This window comes from Haliotis asinina, chromosome 3 (assembly GCF_037392515.1).
Source record: "Haliotis asinina isolate JCU_RB_2024 chromosome 3, JCU_Hal_asi_v2, whole genome shotgun sequence".
Lineage (NCBI taxonomy): Eukaryota > Metazoa > Mollusca > Gastropoda > Lepetellida > Haliotidae > Haliotis > Haliotis asinina.
Genome location: NC_090282.1, coordinates 38,373,450 through 38,401,100, shown reverse-complemented (window position 1 = coordinate 38,401,100; position 27,651 = coordinate 38,373,450). Strand labels below are relative to the sequence as shown.

The window sequence follows — 27,651 nt, the reverse complement described above, 5'->3', positions numbered from 1 at the left end:
CTAGCTCAACCTTCAGGTTAGATTACTTCCATGTGTTATGGGGGTTACTTTTTCTGTTTCCATTATTCAATATAAACCAGTTTTTCAATATAGCTTTCCGTTTGTGTCAATAATATTTGCTCTTGCTATCTGTTACAACGGGAATATTTGTTGACACTAAATATAGGCTCACTTTGCTCTCCTGGATGCAGATGGCACCGGGTGAGACCATTTTCCAAAAGTGCTTAATCGTAGTGTGCGCAGTCTGTAAAATTGCCACTGCACATACTTTAAAATTGCAATGGTTCTGTGTTAGATGATTTGTTGTCATTTGCCCGAGCCATAATGACCTTTATCTGGTTAAACAATTATAAACCGGTTTCACTGCCACGAGATCATGTAGAGAGGTCACAGATAAGACTATGATATTTATTCTTCGCTTCTTTCGTACGATACCGGAGTCATGAAGTGGTGTTTCTTTTTGTTCGCCGTTGTGTTCGTCGCTGTTGACGCTGTGTTTCTGCAGAACTACGGTAATGTAGAGGACAGCGCTGTCGTTGTTTTGAGGTTGTATTTTTAAGATATTTTTTCTGAAAACATGACCATAACGACATCTGCTGTTTTAATCCTTCGAGCATTTTATAGGATGACCTGTTTGTCGTAATCGTGAAATAGAAGCCGCTTACCCCGGTTAAGATGTCTAACTGTTACCACCTCAATATGTCTCTTGTTCTGCCTTTGTGTGTTTGTTGTTTAACGCCGCACACAGCGGATCCTTCCTGGTTCTGGTTTGTCCGAACCAGCCACAGACCGGTGTGTTTCACCAAAGTTTTTAGACCGGCATCACTCTGGATGTTTCTCCCAAATCTGTTTGAGTGTTCGAAGTGAGTTTTATCCCAACTCTCTCACGTTATCTGAACAGCGATAAAACTGCCGGTATCCATGAAGACCTAAATTACGACTGGTCTTCAGCAATCCACGCTTAACGTTAAATGGCGACTAACCAGATCAGATGGTCAGGTTCTCTGGCTTCGTTGATGCATGTCATCGTATCCTTGCTTAGACCGACGCTCGTGATATCGGTCACTACATTGTCTGGCCCGGAAAGACCGTCATCATGTTATAGCTAAAGGCATTGTTGAATATGGCGTTACACAACAAACAACTGAAGAAAAGCACATTGTTAAGTAGTTCAGCGCACGGTTATAAGATCAAGTTACTGCACAACCATAACAGAGACGGATGAAGCTTTCTGAGAAAGTGGAGGCGTACACTGGTGAGAAAAGGGAGGTGCACACTTCATTTTCACCAGAGTTTCCATGGCCGTATAACAAAATTTCCTAACGGGGGCACCCTCTGCATCCCCATCCAACACCTCTGGATCCGCCTGAGCATAATAAATAAAACACGTACGAACTATATGAACGAATTGACCCGTGAATGTCCCGGGGTAGAATAGGCCTTCAGCAACCCATGCTTGCCATAAAAGGTGACTATGTTTGTCGTAAGAGGCGACTAATGGGATCGGGTGGTCAGGCTTGCTGACTTGGTTGGCACATGTCATCGGTTCCCAATTGCGCAGATCGATGCTCATGTTGTTGATCACTGGATTGTCTGGTGGAGACTCGATTATTTACAGACCGCCGTCATATAGTTGGAATAATGCTGAGTGCGGCGTAAAACTAAACTCACTCACTCACTCACACTATTGCAATCAATTAATGGCAGTGCTCATAATGTCCCTTCGTGAGTGATTGGGATCACCTTTTGCACATTGTGTGGACATGTCCTGGGTATACTGGTGAATGTTGTGTACCCATTAACGACTTATTAAAGTGTCATTGAAATCAGGTCATAGTGTATTTACCTAAGAAACATCAACTTGACCAGGATCCTGTCAGCACCGTTGTTATACACCTAACGACTACATCAAGTCGTGTCAGTGCGACTCCGACTGTGAAAACTTCAACAACTGCTGTGGTGACTTCTGGAGATTGTGTAGAGGTGGGTACTTTGGTCACAGATGGACCCATGGGATTGTCAGTGATGATTGATTACAGCCAGTTAGAGCTAAGTACGTGATCTCTAACGGGAGATCTTTGAGTCTAATAACGACATGTCCATTTGCGGGGGATTTGCCCTTTCCAGACTCTAGAAGGTTGCTGGCTTTGTCTGTTGGCTTTGTCTCAGTTATCTGACCACGAAAGGTCTGTTTACAAATAACCCACGCTCTCCTAGACCGTTCAAGTGAAAAACACTTGTTTGCAACCAAACTTATTTATCTAATATTTAGCTTACATCTTATTCGAAACATACCATTATTCCATAGAAGAAGTTATTATTTCACTATAATAGATGGTTAATGTATGTGAAAGAAAGAACAATAATTCTAATTCACTTAATTGTTAAGGATGAATATTTTCCAGGATCTGAGATAGGGTTGGTGGTCACCCAAAATGAACTCAACACTTTCGCCCAACAGTTGTGGGACAGTGATGACAACAGAATAAACAGCTCCCTCTACAGACTCAACTTCCAAGGCAATACTACTCAAAATGAAGAAATGGACATGGCCACGGACAAGTAAATTATCTATATTTTCAGTGACTCCCTTGTTCCGTGTCTTAAATTGGATGATAAAATTTCAAGTTCACAATTTGTAACTTGTATCTATGATATTTCTTGAATTCGGTTTAGCATGTAATTGTACATGTCAATAGTATGACATATCTCATTTTCCAAATATCCAAATTGAATGCAAAACGAAAATTTGTTTAGTTTCATATGAAGTGCGTGAATGAGTGAGTATAGTTTTACGACGTTTTTCAGCAACGCTCAGGCGGGGAAAACTAGAAATGGAATATACACTTTGTACCCATATGGGGAATCGAACCCGGGTCTTCGTCGTGACGAGCGGACGCTTTAACCACTAGGCTACCCCACTGCCCCTTTCACATGAAGCATATACGTTGCATGTTTAAGAGTGAGGTACAGGTACACATAACAACTGCGAGAATGTTTTGAACAGATTCCTTATGCCTGTCGATGACCAGCTGGACGCCCTGCTAGCCAGAGCCAATTCTACATATGCGTTGTTTATTCAACTACTGGACAACTACGAGCTAGATGCCCAACAGTCTGAACACCGCCCCCTGGTGGAGATTCAAGAGGAGGATGCCTTCTGGGCCGTGGCGTCCCAAACACGGGTCATGCAGCTTGCCGCCAAGTTCCTTCTTGATAACGGTAAATTTTGTCAGGGTTTATCGAGCTGGTGAAACGTCATCTGCAGATTTATTACACGTGTGACATTTTATTGAATCATTAAAGAGGGATTATGTTCCACCCTCTTGTCACCTTTCATCGTACTTGATATTGTTGGATTATTGCTAAACGAGACGTAAAACCACACTCACTCGGTCACTCACCCACATTTCAAAAGTCTTGCTGATGTTATCAATGCTTTATGTGAAAGTGGACAATGTCGCCAATTCGTTATTTGGTCAGTAAGTTACCATCACAACATTTCAATTTTGCATTCACAAGAATCACTTGTATCACATCTGTCTATGTCCCAGACCCTAGTTTATACTTTAAAACGTAAGATCGAATAATCGTCCACTTGTATCATTGAAAATGCACACTGCACCGCAAGAAAATAATATAATAATAATAATAAATACGCCACTCCCTTTTAGAAACTGATTGTCAGATTAATTCAAACACATGTAAATAAGATATTTATTGCCGGAAAGATTTCAGACTTGACACGTTTGATCATCCAAACTTAATGACGAATTTCAATTATGTAAAAAGTCAAAATGACGACAGGAGGCGCGAGAGTGCAATCTGAAAGTCAATAACGTGTCTGCCCTCCTTGAGCGTTGTCAATAGCGTTGCATCGACTGTACATGGAGAGGATGAGACAGCTGATGAAGGCCATAGGAACTTGCACCCAGACTCTGTAATACGCCTGCGAGAGTTCAGCTGCAGTTGTCGGCCTTTGGTCGCACATCATTAAGCCTCCTCTGAATCTCATCCCAGAAGTGTTCTGTCGGGTTTACGTCTGGACTGAGGGCATGCCATTGAAGAGTTTGTATGCCGTGTTGACGGCAAAAGTCTGTAGTTGGTCTGCCAGTATGGGCAAACGTGTTGTCCACGGAGGGTCTCAGCGCTTGCTCAACGTAGCTGGTAGATGTTACACCATATCCTCTATCAGGACCAATAGCCTGAAACACCACAGAGCCTAGTTTGCGACTGAGTGCAATAGCACCCTACACCATTATGCTCGGACCTCCCCGCGAGTCTCTTTCCTGGACACAATCCAAAACCTGCAAAACACTCCCCGCGTCGTCGCCACGCTCTCACTCGAGGCGCAATACCAGCTTTCGGAGAAGACAACAGATCGCCACGCCAATTCCAATGATTTGTGGCCCACTGGAGCGGAGCACGATAATGTCGAACAGTCATCATCTGACCCCGGTAATACCTGTGACACCTGACGTTTCTCTGCCTCATACGCCTCCACACTATGTCGGTGCTGATTGGTCTCTGATGTTTGCCAATGGTTGCAGTTTCCGTAGCAAAACGATTTTGAGGGTGATGACGGACACCGTCGAATTTGGCTCACCGTTGTCACCGTTGTCACTATGCTTCCAGTGGCTTGGATTCGTTGCTGCAGGCAGTATAGTGTTCGAACATGAAGAGAAAAATGATTTGCAACACGTCTTGCAGTCTAGCCAGCCTTCAGTCTTCCAAACCCCCTCTGTTTCCTTGATAATCATGGCATGTCACTACTGTCAAACAGATTCGGTGCATGTTCGGTGGCTCTTGTTATTGGGATGACACCGCGGGATGCACGTGCAGTGTCATTTGCATGAAATAGGCACTAAAAACCTCGTCCCACCATTACTTCAGTAACTGCGTTTTGACCACGTTTTTTGTATCAAATACAGAATCTGAAACCAAATTTTCTTGAATATTGTCTACCAACCGGTCCTAGTTAAGCCGTAAAATGTGTAAAAACATAAAAACTTAGACGAAACATATCTGGCACAATTTTTCATATGCTGATGTTTCTTTTCCGGTTCAGTATATTATAATATTTGACTTGAAATTTAGCTTACTGATTTCATAGTTGATGGGACAATTCCGATGTCGCTTCAAATAAATACCGTCATCTTGACAGAACATAATCCCTAATTGAGCACGTGAAGGTGAGCTTCAAACCATGGGCTTCCTTTTCAAGACAGCTGGTGTTGTTTTTAAGCTATATTTAAAGTGTGAATTGGCATAAAAAGTAAAGGGTACTGGTTAAAGCGTTCGCGCGCCATGGGGATGACCCAGGTTCGAATCCCCACATGGGTACAATGTGTCCATTTCTATTGTCCCCCGCAGTGACATTGCTGGAAGATTGCTAAAAACAGTGTAAAACCATAGTATCAATTACTCACTCACTCACTCACTCACTCACTCACTCACCAAGGGTGAGAACACATCATGGCCTTGCTATTGTAGAGCGAATAAAGTTGGTATAGAGTGGCTGTAATATTTTAAAGTGTCATTTCTGCAAAACGAATTAGCGACATTCTTGAGCTCTGAATCACTGATTCAGTGATGAAATAATATTGAGGACTGAGGAGCAGGAGAACAATAATTAACTTTCAATCACTAATAATGGCATACTAATTGATATTCACTCTTCAGGGTTCATCAAAGCAGATCCCCACGCCTTCAGGACGGTCATTAATGAGATGTGGTTTGAGATGTACAAACACTATTCCATGCAGCTGAAAAGTCACGTTGATAGCGGCTTTGAGCATATCATGATTGGAGAAAAGTCACAAAACGCGCATCACAATATGCATAACATTACCAATCACATCGTGGGGTTGAACAACTGGATACAGTTCTACCTGCTGGAGAAGGCGGAGACGATCGACTACCATGGTTATCTGTCTTATCTACAGGTGAGTGAATGTGTTTTTGTGCCGCCCTATGAATACGTCAGTTGTATCACCGCGAGGGACACTAGAATTATGTGTAACATATTATGGAAGTGGGACATCGACTTGACTTAACGCTCGAAAATTTGAAAACCCTTACAGACTCCTTACATCCCCCTACGCTTACTCTTATATTTGCACGAAAACAGCATTGGTTTTGGAAAAGATATTCTGCAGTACACATGTATTTGCAAACATTATTGTGGGGTGATTGACCTTTCTATCCACGTCCCAGAAACACAACATGATGATGATGATGAAAGCTATCTTCTTTATATTTGTATTTTGATAGAGGTGTTTGTTTGACAAATTCTGGATGTTAGTGTGTGCATTAGAAAAACTGCATGGCCATGTTGCGAAAAGGTCATTCACTCGTCTGACGGATTATACAGCAGCATTGATAAGAGACAATGTGTATCTTCCGAAGTTACTGAAACAAAGGCGTTTGTAGGTGACAGTTGCAACAGTTTGCGGACTTTCTCACTCATTGTGTTATTGATCAGGCATTGATTTTAATGTGATTTTGCTGGACGTTTTCATGTGGTCAACCATTGCATGCAGTTTCTGTATAAATATTCCCTCTATTGTTACGAACTTCGGTTTTGGTTCCCATGAGAAAGGCAAGATGTATGGATGTCAACTTCTTTATTTTGAGTTACACGACGTCTTGGAGGGTATGTTTGCTCCAAAACATCGTGTTAATAACAGTGAACAAACAGACACCCATAAATCTTGCTTTTCTTATGCCTTCCAACTTTAAATGCCATTCAGAGAGTCGTTTCCATGGTTTCAGGACCCTCCCTTGGTCAGTATCCAGTTCCAGTGGAACGATGCCATGGGAAGGAAAAAGAACTTCTTTGTTGGAACAAGTCCCGAGTTTGACATGGCGCTGTACACCGTGTGCGGGCTCGTCCGACCTAACAAACACTGCGACGTGACCATCAACGGACAGAACATCACCATCAAGGCAACGACGTCACGCTACCAATCCACCCTTCAGCTAACAGGAGCTGTGCCTTCCTTTTAAGGTAGCGTCTGATGAATGGTGTCAGATCCACGTCGCATTTGTTGACAGATTTAAAAAAATAAATTTACAATTAAAAACGTATTGCCTGGTTGTGTTGTCCATGTCGTTTCACTATTTATGATGCAATTTATGATATTCGTTGTAAATTAATACTGTTAAGAGTCTCTAAATTACGTTCATATCTGGCCTTGGGCAAGATGGATTCATTGGGAACTTGGGGAATACTACATCTTCATTAGCCAATGCATTACATTTTTTATTGTTTAACGTCTTACTCGGCAGTATTCCAGCTGTTTGACCACGGTTGGTCCTGTATTGTGACGCAGGTCTGTCACCCCTGATGACAGGAATGAACAGTCCTTGGTGCTAATGTACTTCTGTTTTTCAGAAAAGGGCAAGTTGCTCTTCATATCAGTAAGACACCCGAATCCTCTATCCTTTTCCGCCATGTTCTTGTTCTAACGATGGCGTTATCGTCATTTCAAGTCGTCCCACTACACGTCAGTTGTATACATAGGCGCAACCGACTTGCCAGGCACTCCGTGTCACGGCATGCTACATCTGTATATTGTTAGTGGTGGAATTATTCATTACACCTAGGAAAACAGCTTCCGGAGACAAGAGAGTAAATGACTGTAAAAGTCTACCCTTTCCGAACTAGGCTTGGATTATGGAGTTTGGTGTTGTATTGACGAGTCCATTGTCGTTATACGACATCCGACATCCGACATCCGACATCTGACATCGAAATGTCGGTCGACTGCAGGCTTTGTGGAGTAACGTCAACATGTTTCGGAAACCTTTCATGTTTTAATCAAGGAGGTCTCATTATTCGAAGTCCTTTGCACGGCACGATCCGTTTCATTCAGATGAAAATCTTGATTACCCGTCACATGACCTTGACTGGGTTCCGTCATTTACTTGAAGCAAATACGGTGGCTACAATGAACGTCTGAGTGAGTATAGTCTTACCCTGCGTTTAGCAATATTTCAGCAATATCACGGCGATGGACACCAGAAATGAGCTTCACACATTGTACCCATGTTCAGGAATCGAACCCGGGTCTTCGGCTTGACGAACCAATGCGTAATCACTACACTTGGCTACATATATGTACAAATCCCACTTTGTGCTGAGCACGATAGGGTTAACTACATACTGTAAGACCAATCAAATGTGAATCATGTGTTTAACTACAGATTCTTTGGTGTTTTGTTTTGTGTAAAATGTACCACGTCTCTTCAAATGCGATGCGGAAACTAACACGGAATATCAGGAAATGTTCATTAACCGAGCACATGATCTGTCCAACAGTTGACCACATTTCACCCACACAAAATGTGAAACTCAATAGCCAAATGGAATAGAAAAACTGTAATAGTTACTTCAAACGGAACGTTGGCAAAAGAAAGGACAGTGGTTCCGAATTTTTAAGAGCTCTTTTCTTATACAAACAAATGCAGTTTTCGCTGGATGGAGATACATTGCATACTGCTGTGCATTCTAGAGATATAAAGACATCATTTAACAATACCTGGAGACGCACATGTCATCTGGCTGCCTCTAGTGTGTTAATAAAAATAGTACATGTATACCAATGATATCAACTTTGCGATACATGTGCTGTACTGGGAAGCTTTCCCAGGTGTGGGTCATGTCAAATATTAGAGGATATTACAGATATTAATAGATATTATATTTTTTTTACCTATTTTTCACTTGTTTAGTTCTCGCAAAGACACGAGGCCAGTGGACGCCCACAAAATAGATGAAGATGTGTACGTGTCAGATCCAGTTTCCAGGTCTCCGTCCGCTCGATGTAGATGTGTCAGCTCAGTGTACATGGTCAGTTCAATGTAGAGATGTCAGCTCAGTGTACTTGTGTCAGCTCAATGTACATGTGTCAGCTCAATGTACATGTGTTAGCTCCATGTACATGTGTGAGCTCAGTGTACATGTGTGAGCTCATGTGTGAGCTCAATGTACATGCACGGTGTACATATGCCAGATCAGGGTATATGTGTCAGCTCAGGGTACATGTGTCAGTTCCATGCACATGTGTCAGCTCAGGGTACGTGTGTCAACTCCATGTACATGTGTCAGCTCACTCTACTAATGTCAGTTTCCATATACGTGTGTCGGACTCAGTGTACATGTGTCACTTTATTGTATATGTGTCAATTGACATACTAAATATGTCAGTTAAGTGTATATTTGTCGGTGCAGTAAACAATGTGTCAGGCGTAAGGAATGGCGCGATACGTATGATGACATGTAAACAATTCTGGTCACAGCAGGTAAACACGAACAGAATGCATCAATCACATTCCGCATTTTCTTTTAAATAAAATTTATGAATTGTCATACAAGACGCCAGTTCATATGTACTATATCAGAGAGATAACCAAACAACGTTACGTGAACTCACACATTGCCATGTGTCATATGCATGGGTACATATCCTAGTCCTGTAGCTCACCTGGCAAACACATGATTCCTTTTGATTAATATAGGCATAAATGATCAAAGACTGTCAAACGTAACTCATCTTGATGGTCAAATGAATTGAGCATAATTGTGCTGCTGCCCAATAGCAAATAGTCGTATACTGTTATGTGGGAACGTAATGACCACCAAGTTCAACAGCTGTATCGATCTCCACTATTTTCAAAGACTGTCTTTCATGTATGATCTTCGGTTTCAGTGAGCGAGTGACGGTTTATGCTCTTTCAGTACACACCAGAATTGTTCTTCACACATTGTACCCATATAGGGAATCGAACCCTGGTCTTCGTCACTTTAACAATTTAACCACTATACTACCACACCGCCCTCCTTGGTTTGTAAACACCATGAAGTACCTAACATTTTACCGTTCTCACTCAGTATGTCACCCGACGTCCTTTGTACATGAACATTTTCATCCGCAATAAAAGATCACTGATCAGGTAATCCATGCATCTGAGACCAACTGAATCAGCAAGTACCGTGGGTTCCTTAACTTATGGGTTTCATGAAAGTGATGAATGCTTGAGACCAGCCACAGTGTGGCTTGCCTCCTGTATCGAGCTGACACGTCCTCATATAACAGATATAAGGTTTAAAAAGTATGGCGTTAAGCCACACTAGCATCTATTTGCTGATGTGAAGAAAGCTCTGTCTAACATCGTGACGTTACTGTTACTGTATTACCTTAAAGAAGACATTCTAAAACTGCCTCACATATTCCGCTGTCTGGGTTGTCCCTATAACACTCATCTATGCAGTAGCATAGATATAAATACTTAAGTCTACAATATAAGTTGTTCACTGGTCACGAGTGGGGCCATGGGTTTATGTATCCTCGAGATTTGTTTATGTTCCTCGAGCCCGCAGGGCGAGCGGAACATAAACAAATCTCGGGGGTACATGACCCCATGGACCTCCGAGGGACCAGTGAACAACGTATTTAATTTACCGAACACTTGAATTTTAATTTAGAACTGTTTGAAGCACTTCTGTTGAATGCGCGGCGAATCGCAATTTTGACACAAGGTAAACAGATATAGATTTATCGCCCTTCCATCGATTTTAAATCGCAAAACATCGGTAATTCACTACCATGAAGCACCAAAAGAGTTCGGACTTCCCAGCGGTGTACATTGAAAATATATGTTATAGAATAGCGCTTAGCCAATCAGAAAGCGACATTCATGTATGAGGTAAGATAATAAGTAAGCGAACCCCTGACGATCCGTGTTAGAATTGGTCTTACTATAACATAAGAGGCAACTAACGGGATTTGGTTGACACATGCCATCATATCCAAATTGCACAGGTCGATGCTCATGCTATTGATCACTGGATTGTCTGGTCCAGATTCGATTATTTACTTATCGCTGCCGTATAGCAAGGCTTTTACTGACAGTGCTTCTTTAAACAAAAAATAAACACTTCCTCCTTTACTCCACAACACCTATATTGCTTCAACAACGATCGCGATCTCCAAAACTTACTACAACCAGGTGAGTTACTCTTCGTCCTGCTTCACGAGATAAGTTAATCTGCATAGCTCTATGTCAGTCTTCGTCGCTAATTCGCCCACAATGAAGCTGTGTCTGCTGATTGTCTTCTTTGTAGTCGGGGCTCAGGGCCTCTTTCTTTTGAATCACGGTAACTTACAGAGTTATATATGTTTTCATATTGCCATAACCATAAAACCATATTACCATAAAACAATGTTCGATATATTAGCTTTTGATACACTCTTTTATCGTGCTACAAGATGGTATTTTATGTAAACCTTCCTGGCGCACGTCAGTAAAAAAACAAAATCTGGTCATAAAACCGGTGGATTCTGCACACGCACACGCACACGCACACGCACACGCACACGCACACGCACACGCACACGCACACGCACACGCACACGCACACGCACACGATCCAGACACGGACGAGAGTCTCATCATCTAATCATCACGGTGGTTACTGGGACTATATTCTCCGCAGTATAAGAACCACTAAAGCAAAACTGTTCACACCCTAAAACTATTCTGTACATGCAACAGTTCCTTGTTTCTTGCTTGCATACTGAAGGATCCTGTGGAAACCGATGCTTCACCAAAAACGACTACGCCCAGACGTGCCAGTGTGATTCGGACTGCGAGACCATCGGGAACTGCTGCGGCGACTTCTGGACTAGGTGCAGAGGTTAGTTACATTCACATCCACCGAGATGATGAGGCGACTGCAATTTGGTAGATGCAAATGTTGCTATATAGCTGGAATATTGCTGAGTGAGGAGTAAAACTACACTCACTCACACATCTGGGTTGCCATTGAATGCTTCGAGCTTGAAGACCCAATCACGATACACGAATCTCACGACCTTAAGCATATTGAAGCTGTTGAAGACATATTCTAGCCCGGTACTCCTCTGGGAGTGTAATTTTAGTGTGATTGGTAGTGGCTCTGGAACTGGAAGTTAATGGCATTGGTAGTAATCATGGTAGTGACCATGTTTGTTGCAGCTACTGTTTTATGAGAAATTTGTTGCAGCTTATGTGGTGTAAGAACAAATGGTTGTCGCTACTGTAGTGACAGTTACTAATGGAGCTGTCCAGAACATGGCCACCGTCCCTATAGTACTGACATATACAATCAGTGGTAATACCAGTAGTGACTAATCAAGCGCTAGCCTTAATAACTACAACCTGCACATTACGTTAAGTAATGAAAATACTTAATATCATCAACAGGATCCGAGTACGGGCTTGTTGTTACACAGCAGGAACTGAACACTTTCGCACAGAGTATCTGGGACAATGACGTCAACAGGATAGACCCGAGCCTCTACACACTGAGCTACCAAGAACAGAGATTTCCACCCGAATTTACGGATGGTTCACCCGATAGGTGAGTATACAGAGTCTCTCTTCACTGTTCACGTTTAGAGAATCGAACACATGTCGGACCGCTCAAAATAGTGTTTCGTGAACACCACGCACGTGCACACATGAAGCTTTATGGGTGAAAGGTCTTGAACGGGGAATTAAACCTCACTTCATTTCAAAAAGTACCTCATCTTGCTGGGGTTTTTTCCTTCTTTTTTCTTTATTTTATTTTTTTTATTTGAGAGGCTACTTGACTGGTTGGTTGGTTGGTTGGATGTTTAACGCCGCTATCTTTACACATGAGACACTTGTTTATCTTTACAAGGTGAACATGTATTCAGAAATAATTTCGGCTGATAAATGTAGTGTCACCAATATGTCTAGAAATTAAAGATATCAACACTCATAACTGAAAGTTCAAACCTTCGTGGTGATCTATTACGGGGTCACAGATACTTACGAGACATTCTTTGATATTTCGATAATCACTTGAACTATAGGACAGTTCCCTAACTTTATCTCAAACACAGTCCACCAGCAAAGAATTATGTCTATGTAACACTACAGTCCTCCTTATGCCGACTTCCGAAAACGATTGACGCCGGAAATGTGTTCCGATGATGCTGTTATCGTTCCGTTCCTGTACAGATTCATCCAGCCAGTGGACACACAACTAGACGGCATCCTCAGCTCCGCCAACTCCACCTACGCGACCTTCATAAAACTCCTGGACAACTACGAAGTCAACGTAGCACACGATGAGCATCGCCCACTGCATGAGATTCGAGAGGAAGAAAACTTCTGGGACACCATCGTCCAAACGCAGGTCATGCAGCTCACCTTCAAGTTTTTGGTAAATAATGGTACGAAAACGTTGGTTCTATTATAACATTTTTCCGTAGTTATCATCCCCCGTCTTAGTGGGCTTCATCGATAGCTATGCCGGACTGCCAAATACCAGGGTGACTAAGAGGATCTTGCCCCTACGTAATATAAGTGACTTGGATCACATTTAACGAAAATTGCAACCTTAAACGTAAGTGATTAAGAGGAACTTTATGAATCGTTGCACGACAACCCTCTATGTGCGTTACAAAGAGGATCTTCACCAGTCATTGTGCTACTTCTATCGCACACGTAAGTAACTTGCGGACCTTCGTCAATAGTTAAGCCACTACTATCGAACAATTAAGTAGCTTGCAGATCTTCGTCAATAGTTGAGTCACTACTATCAAACACGTAAGTGTCCTGGAGGATGTTCATCAATAGTTTAGTCACCACTATCGAACATGTAGGTAACTTTCAGGTCTTCGTCAATAGTTGAGTCACTACTATCAAACACGTAAGTGTCCTGGAGGATGTTCATCAATAGTTTAGTCACCACTATCGAACATGTAGGTAACTTTCAGGTCTTCGTCAATAGTTGAGTCACTACTATCAAACACGTAAGTGTCCTGGAGGATGTTCATTAATAGTTTAGTCACCACTATCGAACATGTAGGTAACTTTCAGGTCTTCGTCAATAGTTGAGTCACTACTATCAAACACGTAAGTGTCCTGGAGGATGTTCATCAATAGTTTAGTCACCACTATCGAACATGTAGGTAACTTTCAGGTCTTCGTCAATAGTTGAGCCACTACTATCAAACACGTAAGTGTCCTGGAGGATGTTCATCAATAGTTTAGTCACCACTATCGAACATGTAGGTAACTTTCAGGTCTTCGTCAATAGTTGAGTCACTACTATCAAACACGTAAGTGTCCTGGAGGATGTTCATCAATAGTTTAGTCACCACTATCGAACATGTAGGTAACTTTCAGGTCTTCGTCAATAGTTGAGTCACTACTATCAAACACGTAAGTGTCCTGGAGGATGTTCATCAATAGTTTAGTCACCACTATCGAACATGTAGGTAACTTTCAGGTCTTCGTCAATAGTTGAGCCACTACTATCAAACACGTAAGTGTCCTGGAGGATGTTCATTAATAGTTTAGTCACCACTATCGAACATGTAGGTAACTTTCAGGTCTTCGTCAATAGTTGAGTCACTACTATCAAACACGTAAGTGTCCTGGAGGATGTTCATCAATAGTTTAGTCACCACTATCGAACATGTAGGTAACTTTCAGGTCTTCGTCAATAGTTGAGTCACTACTATCAAACACGTAAGTGTCCTGGAGGATGTTCATTAATAGTTTAGTCACCACTATCGAACATGTAGGTAACTTTCAGGTCTTCGTCAATAGTTGAGCCACTACTATCAAACACGTAAGTGTCCTGGAGGATGTTCATCAATAGTTTAGTCACCACTATCGAACATGTAGGTAACTTTCAGGTCTTCGTCAATAGTTGAGTCACTACTATCAAACACGTAAGTGTCCTGGAGGATGTTCATCAATAGTTTAGTCACCACTATCGAACATGTAGGTAACTTTCAGGTCTTCGTCAATAGTTGAGCCATTACAATCGAACACGTAACTTGCCGATCTCCGTCAATAGTTGAGCCACTACTGTCATACACATAAGTGACTTGCACGATCGTAAACAATTTATTTTTTTATAGTTCCGTTACGGCAACAGCATACATAAGTAACTTGGAGAACCTTTAGCGAGAATTCATTGTATATGCAATTGGGATGGGGGTATTGTGACGAAAGGGGTATTGTAACGTGAGATACCTTCCCTGCGACACCTTTATGCAATGAATCGGTTAAGTTTTACTTCGCTTGTAGCAATGTTCCACCAATATCATGACGGGGACGCCAGAAACTGACTTCACACATTGTACCCATGTGGGAAATCGAACACGGGTCTTCGACGCGACGAGGGAACGCCTAATTACTCCATCGTCCTTACATGTAGTAAAGCTATGTAATAGCTGCACCATAGCCTAGAGGTCTTGCCACACTCGGTTTACCAAACCTACCTACAGGTCATCATTACTAGGTAGACGACGTAACTCCAGTACTGTTTCAGCGACATCCGTTTCTGAAATGATTTTACTTTTACATATCCCTTTGAATCCTTTAAAACCAAACTCTTCCCGTTGTTTCAGGCTTCATAAAGAGCGACTTGCACGCATTCCGTACCGTTATCAACGAAATGTGGTTTGAACTGTATCCAAAGCGTCAAGCTACAGCGAACTCAGACAGCGGATTCGAACACATCATGATAGGCGAGAAGACTGTGCATCACCAACATGACCAACAGAACACAACCGCCACCATCGGAGGCTTCGGCAACTGGGTACAGTTCTACCAGGAAGAGAAAGCCGGGAATCTGAATTACTACGGCTATGTCAAGTATACCCAGGTATGTACATGTATGTACGAGTAGGAATAATGAGCCGGTGCCTTCAATAAAGAAAAGAAAGTTTAAAATTCGGGATTCGGTTAGCACTGCTACGGTGAGATGGTGTTAGGCAATAGAATAGTTTTTACGGTAGTAACAAGCCAAAACAAATCAGCATTAAACATTCACAGGACTATTTTCAACAGACTTGCACAAGCCACGAACGTAATAATTAATGATGATGTAAATATAGTACAATTAATAACAGATTGGAGTACTGCAGATCTCACTCTACAAAGGATAGAATTACTATACATGCTTGGGATTTGCAGTCAGTTACGCCTCTGACCAAGGCTATTTTTCCAATAACCCTGAGATTATCAAATGGTGGTTCGGTTTCAAATGACATGTACCTTCAATGAACCATGGTGTAGATTATCGACATAGGTTAACAAGTGTCATTGTGTGTCTTTTCATGATAATATAATACAGATCCTTCCAAATTAGCAACAGTGTGGTGGCTTAGTATAGAAATAATGCTTCCTTCCTTCGTCACACATTTGGATCTGCAGCCTCTGTATGTAATTATCGATCATCTTGGCTTAATAACACGTATCTGTGTTCTGACATGAGGAGGTTGCTGTGTATAGGCGGGTATTTGTGGTCAATATTGTCATTATAAAATCACGGAAGTAATATATGACGTTAAATAGATAATAATTCTTTAAACTTAAACACGCGAGGCTTGGAAAACAATACCACTCTGACAGATACTGACAGACGCGACCTCCGTAGCAGGAAGATCAAGAGCGGCCGCAGGACAATGTGAAGGTTACAGTTGGAACAATATTGTATCTGATACCAGCATAGACTATCATCTAGTTTAAGAGAAAATAATACAAAAGAGGCTTGAGACTAGAGACGGTCTTAGTTTTCTGAAACTGCTGTAATTTAGACTTGCCAAGTATATTAGACCAGCACGGTCTGTACTTGGCGGTGCAACTATTTTTAGAGTCAGCACAAACTTAAAATTATTTCGATATAATGCGACTGTAATGACAACATCCAGCAACATGCAGATAATAAAGACGTTTGTGGTCTATGTCTTCTGTTTATAACAGCATTATATTTTATTTATTTTGTACTTATCTTTTTTGTAAAGTCTCTAATGAGATTTATGTTTCAAATTATTTAAACATTGCTTTGTTTTGATCTCGAGATGTTTTCTGGATTTAGAATTAAAGATTAAACTTTGTAGCACCATAAGTATCGTATCGCCACCCCTATATCGGGATTCGTATCGTATCGCCACCCCTATATCGGGATTCGTATCGTATCGCCACCCCTATATCGGGATTCGTATCGTATCGCCACCCCCATATCGGGATTCGTATCGTATCGCCACCCCCATATCGGGATTCGTATCGTATCGCCACCCCCATATCGGGATTCGTATCGTATCGCCACACCCATATCGGGATTCGTATCGTATCGCCACCCCTATATCGGGATTCGTATCGTATCGCCACCCCTATATCGGGATTCGTATCGTATCGCCACCCCCATATCGGGATTCGTATCGTATCGCCACCCCTATATCGGGATTCGTATCGTATCGCCACCCCTATATCGGGATTCGTATCGTATCGCCACCCCTATATCGGGATTCGTGTCGTATCGCAGCTTCAGTGCACAATACTTTGGCAATACACCGTCGTGCTAGCATCGTGATGTATCGTATCGTTGGTTTAATGTCAGTACCATTTATAACTGTATTGGGCATACCCGGCACATGGTTGGTACGACAAACTACGCCAAGATCTGTAGAATGAATCCAAGTGAGTCTTACACATGTGTTAATCTGTTCCAGAACCCTAATGTCGTAGACGTCGTCTTCAACTGGAAGGATGCTCTTGCCAAAGGGAAAACATTCTTTGTCGGATCAAGTCCAGAGTTTGATCTAGCCTTGTACACCGTGTGTGGCTTGGCCTATCCAAACAAGGCGTGTTCCTTTGTCATCAACGGCCAACACTACAAAGTAACTGCAACGTTGGCACGCCATCAGCAGGTGCAACAGCTCACGTCAGTGAGTTTGGCTTTCAAAAACCCTTCCGCTGCCACCACCTCGGCACCAGTTCTGGCGTACTAACTGTAAGACGTGTTTTGAATAAACACTACTTGTAGTTTTTGTTTTTCATTGTTCAGCGTAACCTTTGTGTATTAAGCACACATATGAAAGGGGAATAATCGTTACAATGATAGGTAGCTAAATCCTCGTTACTCGTAAAATATATGTTATTGTTAAACCTTGAATATCTGGACATTCATTACATGACACTATGGTACGGTAACTAAAACCCCGTTACCCATAAATATATGCTGTTGTTAAACCTAAAAAATCTGGACATTCGTTATGGGACATGCTATTGATGTCGTCAAGACTTGCCTTCGGAAAGCATTACAGATTAACAAAATAAGGGTTCAGAAACGGTTTTCGTTAGTTATGTAGTAAGGTTCGAAGATGATGAGGATGAAGTTGAAAATGGCCCAGAAGATGTGTTTACAATTTAGCATGGCCGGCTGATGAGTCCACTGTATTTTGATTTGTTTAGGCTTCACATATTTGTTAGCCGTGATAACATACATAACTGGCGTTACTTGACTAATCTGAGAAACAATGACAATCAATAAAAACACATGAATTTCATAATGGAGACTGCGTTTCGTATATAACCATATCTATATTTATGTAGCTGTAAAGAAGTAGAGCCACAGTTATAGAAATCTCCACAGGATTGTATAACAAGATGGATAGCTTCAGCGTTGCAATATTCAACTTTCCCTTTATGCAATATTCCCATACATCCAACACTTGGGGTTTACATGTGACAACGTTTGGAGTACAACTGAGTACTTTCCATATATCACGTTCCCAAGGAACGCAGTATGAACCTTGCTCTGTATGAGTGACAAACTCAGTTTCCGAGTCATAAACACACGGCCATGATATCGTCGGAATTATACAATCGACTCTGAGATTTGTAATGGATGTTTTTTGTTTGGCTGGTTGGGTTTTTTATTTGTCTGCTTGTTTGTTTGATTGATTGCTTGTTTGTTTTTTTGTTTTGTTATAATTAATAATAAATAATTTCATTTAAATTTGAAAAGAAGACCCACTGAGATGGAAGATCCATCACACGAGGGAATCTAGACTTGCTTCAGTTAGTGCTTTAGCATTAAGGGCTGACTGAAAGGTACTACAACGCTGTTCAGGGACTGTGAAACAGACTTGTGCACTTCGTATGCATTAATTCATATACAGAGGGGAAATTATTACATACGTTACACTGGAGCCAATAGAGAGAGCTCGATAAGAAGAATATACAAAATATGTGAAAATACCGCACGTTATGTCAGTTGTGTGAGGGTTTCGGGTCACAGACATGTGTCTGGACATTAATCTTATCATGAACAGCACCACTGGAAGTATACATTATCATGAATTATCATGACCTAACTGTCAAGGTTTCTTAACACAGGCATAGCATGACATGGGCATAGCATGACATAGGTATAGCATGTCATTGGTATACCATGACATAGAAATAGCATGACATTGGCATAGCATGACATAGGCATAGAATGACATAGGCATACCAGGACATGAGCATAGCATGACATGGGCATAGCATGACATGGGCATAACATTATTTACATGGCGTGTTTATCTGATATTCTTGTTTGTTTCAAGTCGTACGTAACGATATTTAAGTCTGTGATCTTGATTTTTATCAGACAATCCAGTGGTTGAACTGAACATCTTACACACAACTGGTATACAGACACATGTCATCAGACCACTCAACCCATTAAATGGCCACAAACGGCAAGCACATGTTGAGGACATATGTTCTTGAACGGAAACCCCAGAAGGTGTATTCAAATTTATTCTATGCCAGTAATTCATGAACTGTCAACATATAGTTTGGGGAAAGTCTTTGCTGCCTAACAGGTGCTATTTAAACATTAGAGTGTAACCAGTGATAACAGGGACGTTCGAGCGACGAACGGTTTGGATACAAACCGCCGTTTTTGTAACCCTTTGGAGACAATCTCAGACCATTGATTCAGCTTGAGCTCCCGGATTAGCAAGAAGCTTTAGTCATAAACAAATCGTTTCATTAATTTAGGCGTTGGTGATGTTGATGAGGAAAGGCTACTTTGAGCGCAATATTTACAAAGCCATGTTTTTGAAGAAATTATCATTTCCGATGTTGTGGCTCAATGCAAACGGTAACTTTAGGTCTGTATAAGTTATGATTGAATATGTGTTAAAAAGAGTGAGTGAACTGCCCTGAGAGGATGCAAAAAGTACAAACACAAGCAATCCCATTTAACTTCAACAATACATTATGTACACGTAGGTTCCTTTACAGGAGCATTTTTACTGTTTTGGCAGAAAAGATGAATACTCACACAGTATAATCAGTAATCGGGCATTCTAGTGACTGACATTATGAGTATCGATCTAGGTAACGGAGATACGATGACATCAACCAAGTGAGCCTGACCTCCCGATCCTGTACTCAGTGACATAATGTACAGTGTACGTATGTTCAGTCTTTATCGTGGAAATATACTCTTCACAAAAAGTAGGGGAACCTGAACTTTGAAGTCTAGTAGAAAGGAACGTTACAATGACATTCATCTTGTGTATGCAGCATCGTTTCACGTTATCGCCAGGCACAAACACAATGCATGGGAAGCACTTGCACAACGTGAGAGTCTCCTACACGTTCTTGGAGTGCCGTTATGAATCTTGACTTTTTCAGGCAGGTCGATTAAATACTGTAGACCATTTTTTGATAATTTTCTTGGGATATCAGGGTCAAATCACACACTACAGACTGCAAATTGTAAACCTGATAGTTTCATGTCATATTCCAGTACCTAACAAAGGAACGAACTGCTTTGCTTTGAATGAAATCCATGTGGTGATGCATTCTCAAAACATCCATTATTATTGTATCAACATTGATTCAATCCCAATTTACATTGAAAGTACAGTTCCCCTACCTTTTCAAGAGTGTATATACATGTACGTGTTGAACATATTGCGTATCAGATACTCTTGTTGAAAGTGTATTCTTGTCGAAATGACAAAACCGCCAAATGGCCATTGCAATTGAGCATTTACCGATTACTGCTTCCTTGAGAGTTTTTTCTTCAGTGGACCAAAGTCGCATAAATATTTATACATGGTTTGAAATAACTGAATTACCAAAGTCATCGGTTGCTCGTTGGACCTTAACCCAGAGCCGATAGGTTATCTGACTTGTTCCTGGGAATGTACACATCAGGTAACCTTTGAAATTACTACTCCGTCTTAAATGTCTGTGCGACTAAACACCTAGTTTAAACACCTCTACTCTGAGAACGTTGCTTGCATAATCAAGCTGAGTATTCGCCAACATTATAACACACATAGATTCCAGATCGGTAAATGTACTTTTCGATGTTTTCTGTGAAACAGTTATATGAAACAGTATCTGATTAGACAACCATTTTCTTTGAACGGAGCAATATTTGTTATAGGAATTTTCTTATAAGGGTCCAGGGTCATGTTCTTAATCTATTCCACACGTCCGCCATGAATTTGTGTGCTAAGCTTTTAGTCGTCGTTGGCATCGTTGCTGGGGCTAGAGGCCTGTTGCTACAACGTCACGGTACATCTGCACTGATCATTTTGTACTTTCAGTTTATAAATTAATCCTTCTTATGAATTTGTCACTGACTAATTGATTATGGTTGACTATCACTATTTAAATGCAGAAAACGTTAAATACAATTATTTGAAAATGTTTATTGTGTATACGGAAGCAGAATAATTTATTTAGTGTTGTATGATGTTATAATATACTTGTATTACATTTCACACTGAAAGTACCTGCGATGATCAAACTGTTTAATCTGATGACAATATTAGCAAATGGGTTAAAGAGTTCATGGTACATGTCAATGTCAATGGCTATCAATCTTCTTTTCTTTCAAACTTTGCTGGAGTTCCACAGGGCTGTGTTGTTTCACCCTTACTCTTCCTTTTGTGTACCGATGACGCTTACTTGTCCATAAATGATGTGTTCACTGTGAAATTCGCCGATGACGCGTCTGTACCTAATTTCTTATTCGGAACGTAATTATCGGAAAAGCACAGCAAATACAGTTTTCTCTTTCTGAATTTAAAGTAAACTAAGAAAATGGTGGTTGATTTTCGAAGAAATAAGATTCTTTTACGTCATCTTAAAAATAGTAATGAAGAAATTGAAAGAGGTGTTATTTTAGATTCAAAACCTTCGTTTTCGGAAACGGGCAACATTATTTCCTCCGCCGCTTCAGAAACGTTTCTTTTGACAAACCCAAAATGACCATTTTCAGTAAAACTTTAACTGAAAGTGTAGTGACCTACATTTTTTTTATGTTGGCAAGGGGGTCTCTCTGCTCGCAACAGAAAACAAACTCTTCAAAAATGTTAATACTACCAGCAAAATGACTGGAGTCTCTGTCGAGTATATTACCTTTATCTATGCGCGCCAAATTGTCAAGAGGGCAACTAAACTTAGAATTTTAGCTCACATATTTTATCTCGCCGTTTTGAACTACTTCCATCTGGACAACGGTTTCGATTACCTTTCCTCATAACAAACAAGGCTCGACAGTTCTTCATATCATCCAGTATTAAAGCAACAAATGTTTTTGAATAGTCAGCATGCATGCAATAATTGCCTCTCAGACTCTTTACCTATGATGTTAATTGTATGAAATCATCTGTCAGCAATCATTTGGGGCATGTAATTATTGTACAGATTTTGGGGGAATTTTGTATATATTCATCTTATGTTATCTTATATTATATTGATGAATGCAAGCAAAGAACTTCAAGAAGTGTGCTCAAAGTCCCCCTTAACCCGTTTTCAGCTTTCTTTCCGATTCCAAACAAGTCTAATATGCTGCAATTCTGCTAGGATCTGCTGGTTGTGATTTCGAACTAACAAGCTTATGGCCAATGGATGGAAAACACCACGGGTAAAATGCCATCTGTATGTGGAAATTCCAACTAAATACAAGTGGCAGATCTTAGGAAACTGAATATCATACCGAGGCAAACTTGCGACTCATTCATATACCTAAACGTGAATGGATTGGATATGAACCAAAGTGCACATCATTACGCCAAATGTTCGTGTTCATGCAGCGTCGTCTAACCTTCAAACCATCATATACATGTGCAGCTTAAATGTTCATAGCTTCTTTTCTGTTTTGACTTGTACTTCTCTGAATCAGGAACCTGTGGAAATCGTTGCTTCACCTCCAACGACTACACATTCCCCTGCCAATGCGACTCCGACTGCGAAACCATCGGTAACTGTTGTCCAGACTTCTGGACCAGATGTAGAGGTTAGTGCACAATAATTAACAATATATTTCATGACCACAGATACAGGACTGTTCTTGTATTGCGAGTGAAGTGCAGCACGTAGTAGTTTCAACATCATTGTAAGTGAAGTCGTTTAAGTCTGAAAGGCCTCCTCCGTGGTCTATTGGATCGAGTGTCTGCCCAGATCCCAGACGATAGGAGGATCGATAACGTCAGCCTATACCAAAACACTTTAAAGAGGTTTCCATGCGTGGCGCTCGGCACTAATATGACCAGGACTCTGAGTGTACAGTTCTGAGTCGTGTGTCTGTAACACTGGCATTAATTCAACTAACACCAGCAGCCATGCGCTTACACGTTACTATCTAATCTGTCTATGGCGCCAGGATAGTGATCCAGCAAACTTGAGGTGCCGGGATCGAGCCCACCCATGATCGGGAGTAAAAAAACCTGGAGTTGTGTACAGTACACATCCCTGTGCACTTAAAAGAACCCATGAAAAATTTGGTAAATAGCCAGATGACAGCTACATGAGTACACGCAAGCACCTTGTGGCGGGTACTCAATGTGAAGTAAACATGGACAAAGTACTGTGACTACGTGTCCCAGTCCACCCAGATGTGAATGGGTATCTGGTAAGGATGGGGAATCTGCATTAACTCGGTGCACCAAGTAGACTGCAAGAGTTGTATACTCCCCAGGGAGTTGAGATGGATAATACTACGTGCCACTGAGATTGACAGTGATCGAGTGGGAAAAACGCCTTTTAGGAGAGCAGCTGGGCTGGATGTCGATGCTGTACAAATGTTAGCTTAATAATTTAAAGTTTAACCCAAATTCATGTTCAATATGACATCTGTCACTAATGTCAGGTCCTGAGTACGGCCTCGTGGTAACGTCCAAAGAACTGAACACCTTCGCCCAGAGTATTTGGGACAATGACGTGAACAGAGTCAGCAGCTCTCTGTATACGCTCAACTACCAGGGGATTACCACGGGCAAAGAGACGGGCGATATAGCAACTGACAAGTTAGTGCTATACGTTGCTTCACGTTTCAACAAGATTTAACACAGCCAGAATGTTTGATTTTGTATATTTACGCCACAGCCATGCTCATGCTGTATCAGATCAGCTGTGTTTGTTAAAGAATTGAGTCAGCGTTTAAAAATAATTATGAGGAATGTCCTATGCAATGTGGTCACCGAAGGCACGGTGGGGTAGCCAAGTGATTAAAGCGTTCGCTCGTCACGCCGAAGACTCGGGTTCGATTCCCTACACTGTTGGAAGCCTATTAAGTGTGTCCCCTCTCCGGACATTGCTGGACTGTTCCTGTGAGCGGCGTAAAAACCACATTCACTCACTCACACATTCTGGTCACTGAACTTCACCACCCTATCTATTTAGTTGCATCGAACAAAAAGCAGTAGCTGCAACTATCCAGCAAAGGGACGATAAAATGATAAAAATATAAATAGGCAACATCTTTGAAGAGATTATTAAATGAGCAGATACTAGTACGTATTTCTTTAGAGATTCAACCAATCTCATGATTACATATCTATGAGATGGATCATAAATTACGACATCTGCATTGGCAGACAGTTTGTCATGGCCTCTTAAAACACCCCGATGTTTTGCCAGACTGATCAATGCAGTGGACAGTCAGCTGGACGCGGTGCTTGCTGACCATAACACCAGCTACCCCTGGTTCATACACCTGCTAGACAACTACGCGGCCAACGTCCAGCACACAGAACACCGCCCAAGCCACGAAATTCAGGAGGAGAATCGGTTCTGGAACGCCATCTCCCAAACACAGGTCATGCAGATCACCTTCAAGTTCCTGGTAGACAATGGTAAGATGTGTCACAGAAATATCAGTATATATCCACGATGTGAATCCGGTATTTACCCAAGTCAACGTCAAGTATCTATCATTCGACAAAGCTTTGTGTCTGTTTTTCTTTGTTTTATTGTCCTGAATATTTTATATACTATACGTTTTAATCATTTTGTTGTATTTCCTGTCCATTTATGTTAATATTTATTTTTACTGTTTTTTTTTTGTTTATTTGACAATGGTGAGATGTGTCACAGAAATATCAGCATTTATACACGATTGAAGTCAGTTTTTCCTCAAGTCAGCATCAAGCACTTAACGTTACATTTCATTTGCTGTCAAGTTTTGAGTTATATATTTATTTTGTAGTTCAAATTGTAAATCTAATTACTTTATTTAATTTTACTGTATTTCATTTAATTTTATATTTGTTTGTATATTTGTTTATTCACTTAATATACTTACTTTTCATGTGTTCTGTTTGTTTTTGTCTGTTCTTATTATTGCTTTGTTATTGTTTTTTTTTTGTTCTATCTCACTTTGGTTTGTCTTTTTTTGTTTGTTTGATTACTTTTCGTTTTTCGTTGTTTGTATAGGGGAGGGGTGTTTGTTTTAGTTTGGGGAAAATTTTTGGGTTTTGGGGGCTTGTTTGGGTTGTTTTGTTCGTTTTTTTGTTTTGGTGGGGGGTGGGGGTGGGGGGTTGTTTTGTGCTTTTGTTTGTTTGTTTGTTTTTGTTTTGGTACGTGACCAGTAGAATGACCATAGTCCCACACGCTAGGAGGTCGGGTTGGGTTTGTTTGTTTGTTGTTGTTTGGGGCGTGTGTTTCTTTTGTGCTTTTTCTCTTACGTTTCTCTTAACTCATGTACGTATATTGTTACGTACAAGATGCAACTGCATGTTTATATAAACGTTCCGGTAAGGGACTCATATAAAGAGTCTGTAGAAAGCGATTCTATAAAATCGATATCGGTGTATACTAGTATATGAAATACGTGGTAAAAGAAATACTACTATTTCGTTCAGATAGCGGGACAGTTTTTTCGAATCCCCGATGGGTCTCAACCCAACAAAAGTATTAGAATCTGTACTTTACTAAGAAAGTGTAATGCCCCATATAACATGTGTTACACAACTGATATTGCACTCTTCACTTTTTTCAGGTTTTATGAAAAGTGATATGAAAGCATTCCGTACCATTTTCAATGAAATGTGGTTCGAACTTTATCCCGTGACAAATCACGCCTCGGCAGTGTCTGACAGTGGATTCGAACACATTATGGTGGGTGAAACGTTAACCCACAAAGCAGGCAACACCACAGTCAGGGGATTCAACAACTGGGTACAGTTCTACCAGGAAGAAAATGCTGGGAAGTTGGACTATGATGGATTTATCAAGTATACGCAGGTAAGCTACAGTGCCTATAACGATCTTCTGGAAACGTATGGCTGAACGCTCTTCTGTTATTTTCAGTATATGATGTATCAGGAACTGTGGGGCGGGTGTTGTACTAAGACCCGTGGGATGGATGATATCTCAGTACCTGTGTGGAGGATGATGTTCAGAACCTGTTGGACGGGTGATGTATCAGGACCTTAGGGAAAGGTAATATATCAGGGCCTGTTGGACAGGTGATGTGTCAGGACCTGTGGGGCGGGTGATATATCAGGATCTGTAGGACCGGTGATGTATCCGGACCTGTTTGAAAGGTGATGTTTTAGGACCAGGAGAACGGGTGATGTACCAGGACCTGGGGCACAGATGATGTATCAGGATCTGTGAGATGGGTGATATATCAGGATTTGTGGGGCGGTAGGTGTATCAGGACCTGTGGGTCAGGAGGTGCATGAGGACCCGTGGGACGGGTGGTGTATCAGGATGTATGGGACGGATGTTTTGTCAGGATCTGTGGGAGGGGTGTTATATCAGGACCTGTGGTACGGTAGATGTATCACGACCTGTGGGGCGGGTGATGTATCAGGACCTGGGTGACTGGTGGTGTATCAGGATGTGTGGGAAGGGTGTTTTACCACGACGTGGGGAACGGGTGAAGTGCCAGGATCTGTAGGACGGGTGTTTTATCAGGATCTGTGGAACGGGTGGTGTATCAGGACCTGTGGGACAGGTGATGTATCAGGACCTTGGGGGCAGGTGTAGTATCAGGACCTGTGGGACGGGTGATGTATTTAGACATGGCGGACGGGTGATGTATCAGGATCTGTGGGACCTTTGATGTATCAGGACCCTTGAGATCGGTGACCTGTCATGATCGGTAAGACGGGTGACGTACGTTGCCCTTTTTATCGCTCTGTTGTCTTAACAGGATCCCGACCTAGTTGACGTCCGTTTCAACTGGAAGAATGGAATCGCAAAGAGCTCATCTTTCTTCGTTGGAACAAGCCCCGAATTCGATATGGCTCTGTACACAGTTTGTGCACTTGTTCACCCAAACAAGAATTGCCCCGTCACCATCAACGGCAAAACCATCAAAATTATGACAACTACAACACGACATCAACAAATTCAGCAACTGACATCAGTAAAGCCAAACTTCCACGGCATGAACACCACCGCAAGCACTCAGTAGAATAGGCAGTCATTAAACTAGATTGTTCCCGTTATATTTTTGAGGTATGTCTTTATCGACTTCAAATATGTTCCGAGCAAACAATGGGGCAGTTGGAGTGCCAAGTAGTTAAA

General features: G+C 41.4%; 3 protein-coding genes across 3 annotated transcripts; all 3 read left to right on the top strand.

The window, feature by feature from the left end:
- The first annotated feature begins 370 nt into the window (after positions 1–370).
- LOC137277957 (uridylate-specific endoribonuclease B-like) lies at positions 371–7,089 on the top strand. The gene is made up of 6 exons (XM_067809975.1): positions 371–512; positions 1,870–1,983; positions 2,406–2,562; positions 3,008–3,222; positions 5,683–5,945; positions 6,775–7,089. The coding sequence occupies exons 1-6, from the start codon at positions 443–445 to the stop codon at positions 7,006–7,008; spliced, it is 1,053 nt and encodes a 350-aa protein (XP_067666076.1). The 5' UTR covers positions 371–442; the 3' UTR covers positions 7,009–7,089.
- A 3,981-nt stretch (positions 7,090–11,070) lies between these two features.
- Positions 11,071–17,873, top strand: LOC137277956 (uridylate-specific endoribonuclease B-like). Its single transcript, XM_067809974.1, has 6 exons — positions 11,071–11,161; positions 11,588–11,701; positions 12,250–12,406; positions 13,033–13,247; positions 15,441–15,697; positions 17,547–17,873. The coding sequence occupies exons 1-6, from the start codon at positions 11,095–11,097 to the stop codon at positions 17,823–17,825; spliced, it is 1,089 nt and encodes a 362-aa protein (XP_067666075.1). The 5' UTR covers positions 11,071–11,094; the 3' UTR covers positions 17,826–17,873.
- Positions 17,874–21,316: 3,443 nt separating this feature from the next.
- LOC137276808 (uridylate-specific endoribonuclease B-like) lies at positions 21,317–27,572 on the top strand. The gene is made up of 6 exons (XM_067808453.1): positions 21,317–21,402; positions 23,018–23,131; positions 23,984–24,140; positions 24,754–24,968; positions 26,114–26,358; positions 27,275–27,572. Exons 1-6 carry the CDS (start codon positions 21,327–21,329, stop codon positions 27,536–27,538), a joined length of 1,071 nt encoding a protein of 356 aa, XP_067664554.1. The 5' UTR covers positions 21,317–21,326; the 3' UTR covers positions 27,539–27,572.
- The last annotated feature ends 79 nt before the right edge of the window (positions 27,573–27,651 follow it).

What these genes read in the sequence shown, in the direction of transcription:
- LOC137277956 (XM_067809974.1), top strand. Translation starts at nt 11,095, where the DNA reads ATGAAGCTGTGTCTGCTGATTGTCTTCTTTGTAGTCGGGGCTCAGGGC. An exon ending in ACGGATGGTTCACCCGATAG is followed by an intron (nt 12,407 to 13,032) that starts GTGAGTATACAG and finishes GTTCCTGTACAG; the next exon opens with ATTCATCCAGCCAGTGGACA. An exon ending in GCTATGTCAAGTATACCCAG is followed by an intron (nt 15,698 to 17,546) that starts GTATGTACATGT and finishes AATCTGTTCCAG; the next exon opens with AACCCTAATGTCGTAGACGT.
- LOC137277957 (XM_067809975.1), top strand. Translation starts at nt 443, where the DNA reads ATGAAGTGGTGTTTCTTTTTGTTCGCCGTTGTGTTCGTCGCTGTTGAC. An exon ending in TGTGTTTCTGCAGAACTACG is followed by an intron (nt 513 to 1,869) that starts GTAATGTAGAGG and finishes CAACTTGACCAG; the next exon opens with GATCCTGTCAGCACCGTTGT. An exon ending in GTTATCTGTCTTATCTACAG is followed by an intron (nt 5,946 to 6,774) that starts GTGAGTGAATGT and finishes CCATGGTTTCAG; the next exon opens with GACCCTCCCTTGGTCAGTAT.
- LOC137276808 (XM_067808453.1), top strand. Translation starts at nt 21,327, where the DNA reads ATGAATTTGTGTGCTAAGCTTTTAGTCGTCGTTGGCATCGTTGCTGGG. An exon ending in CAAGTTCCTGGTAGACAATG is followed by an intron (nt 24,969 to 26,113) that starts GTAAGATGTGTC and finishes CACTTTTTTCAG; the next exon opens with GTTTTATGAAAAGTGATATG. An exon ending in GATTTATCAAGTATACGCAG is followed by an intron (nt 26,359 to 27,274) that starts GTAAGCTACAGT and finishes TTGTCTTAACAG; the next exon opens with GATCCCGACCTAGTTGACGT.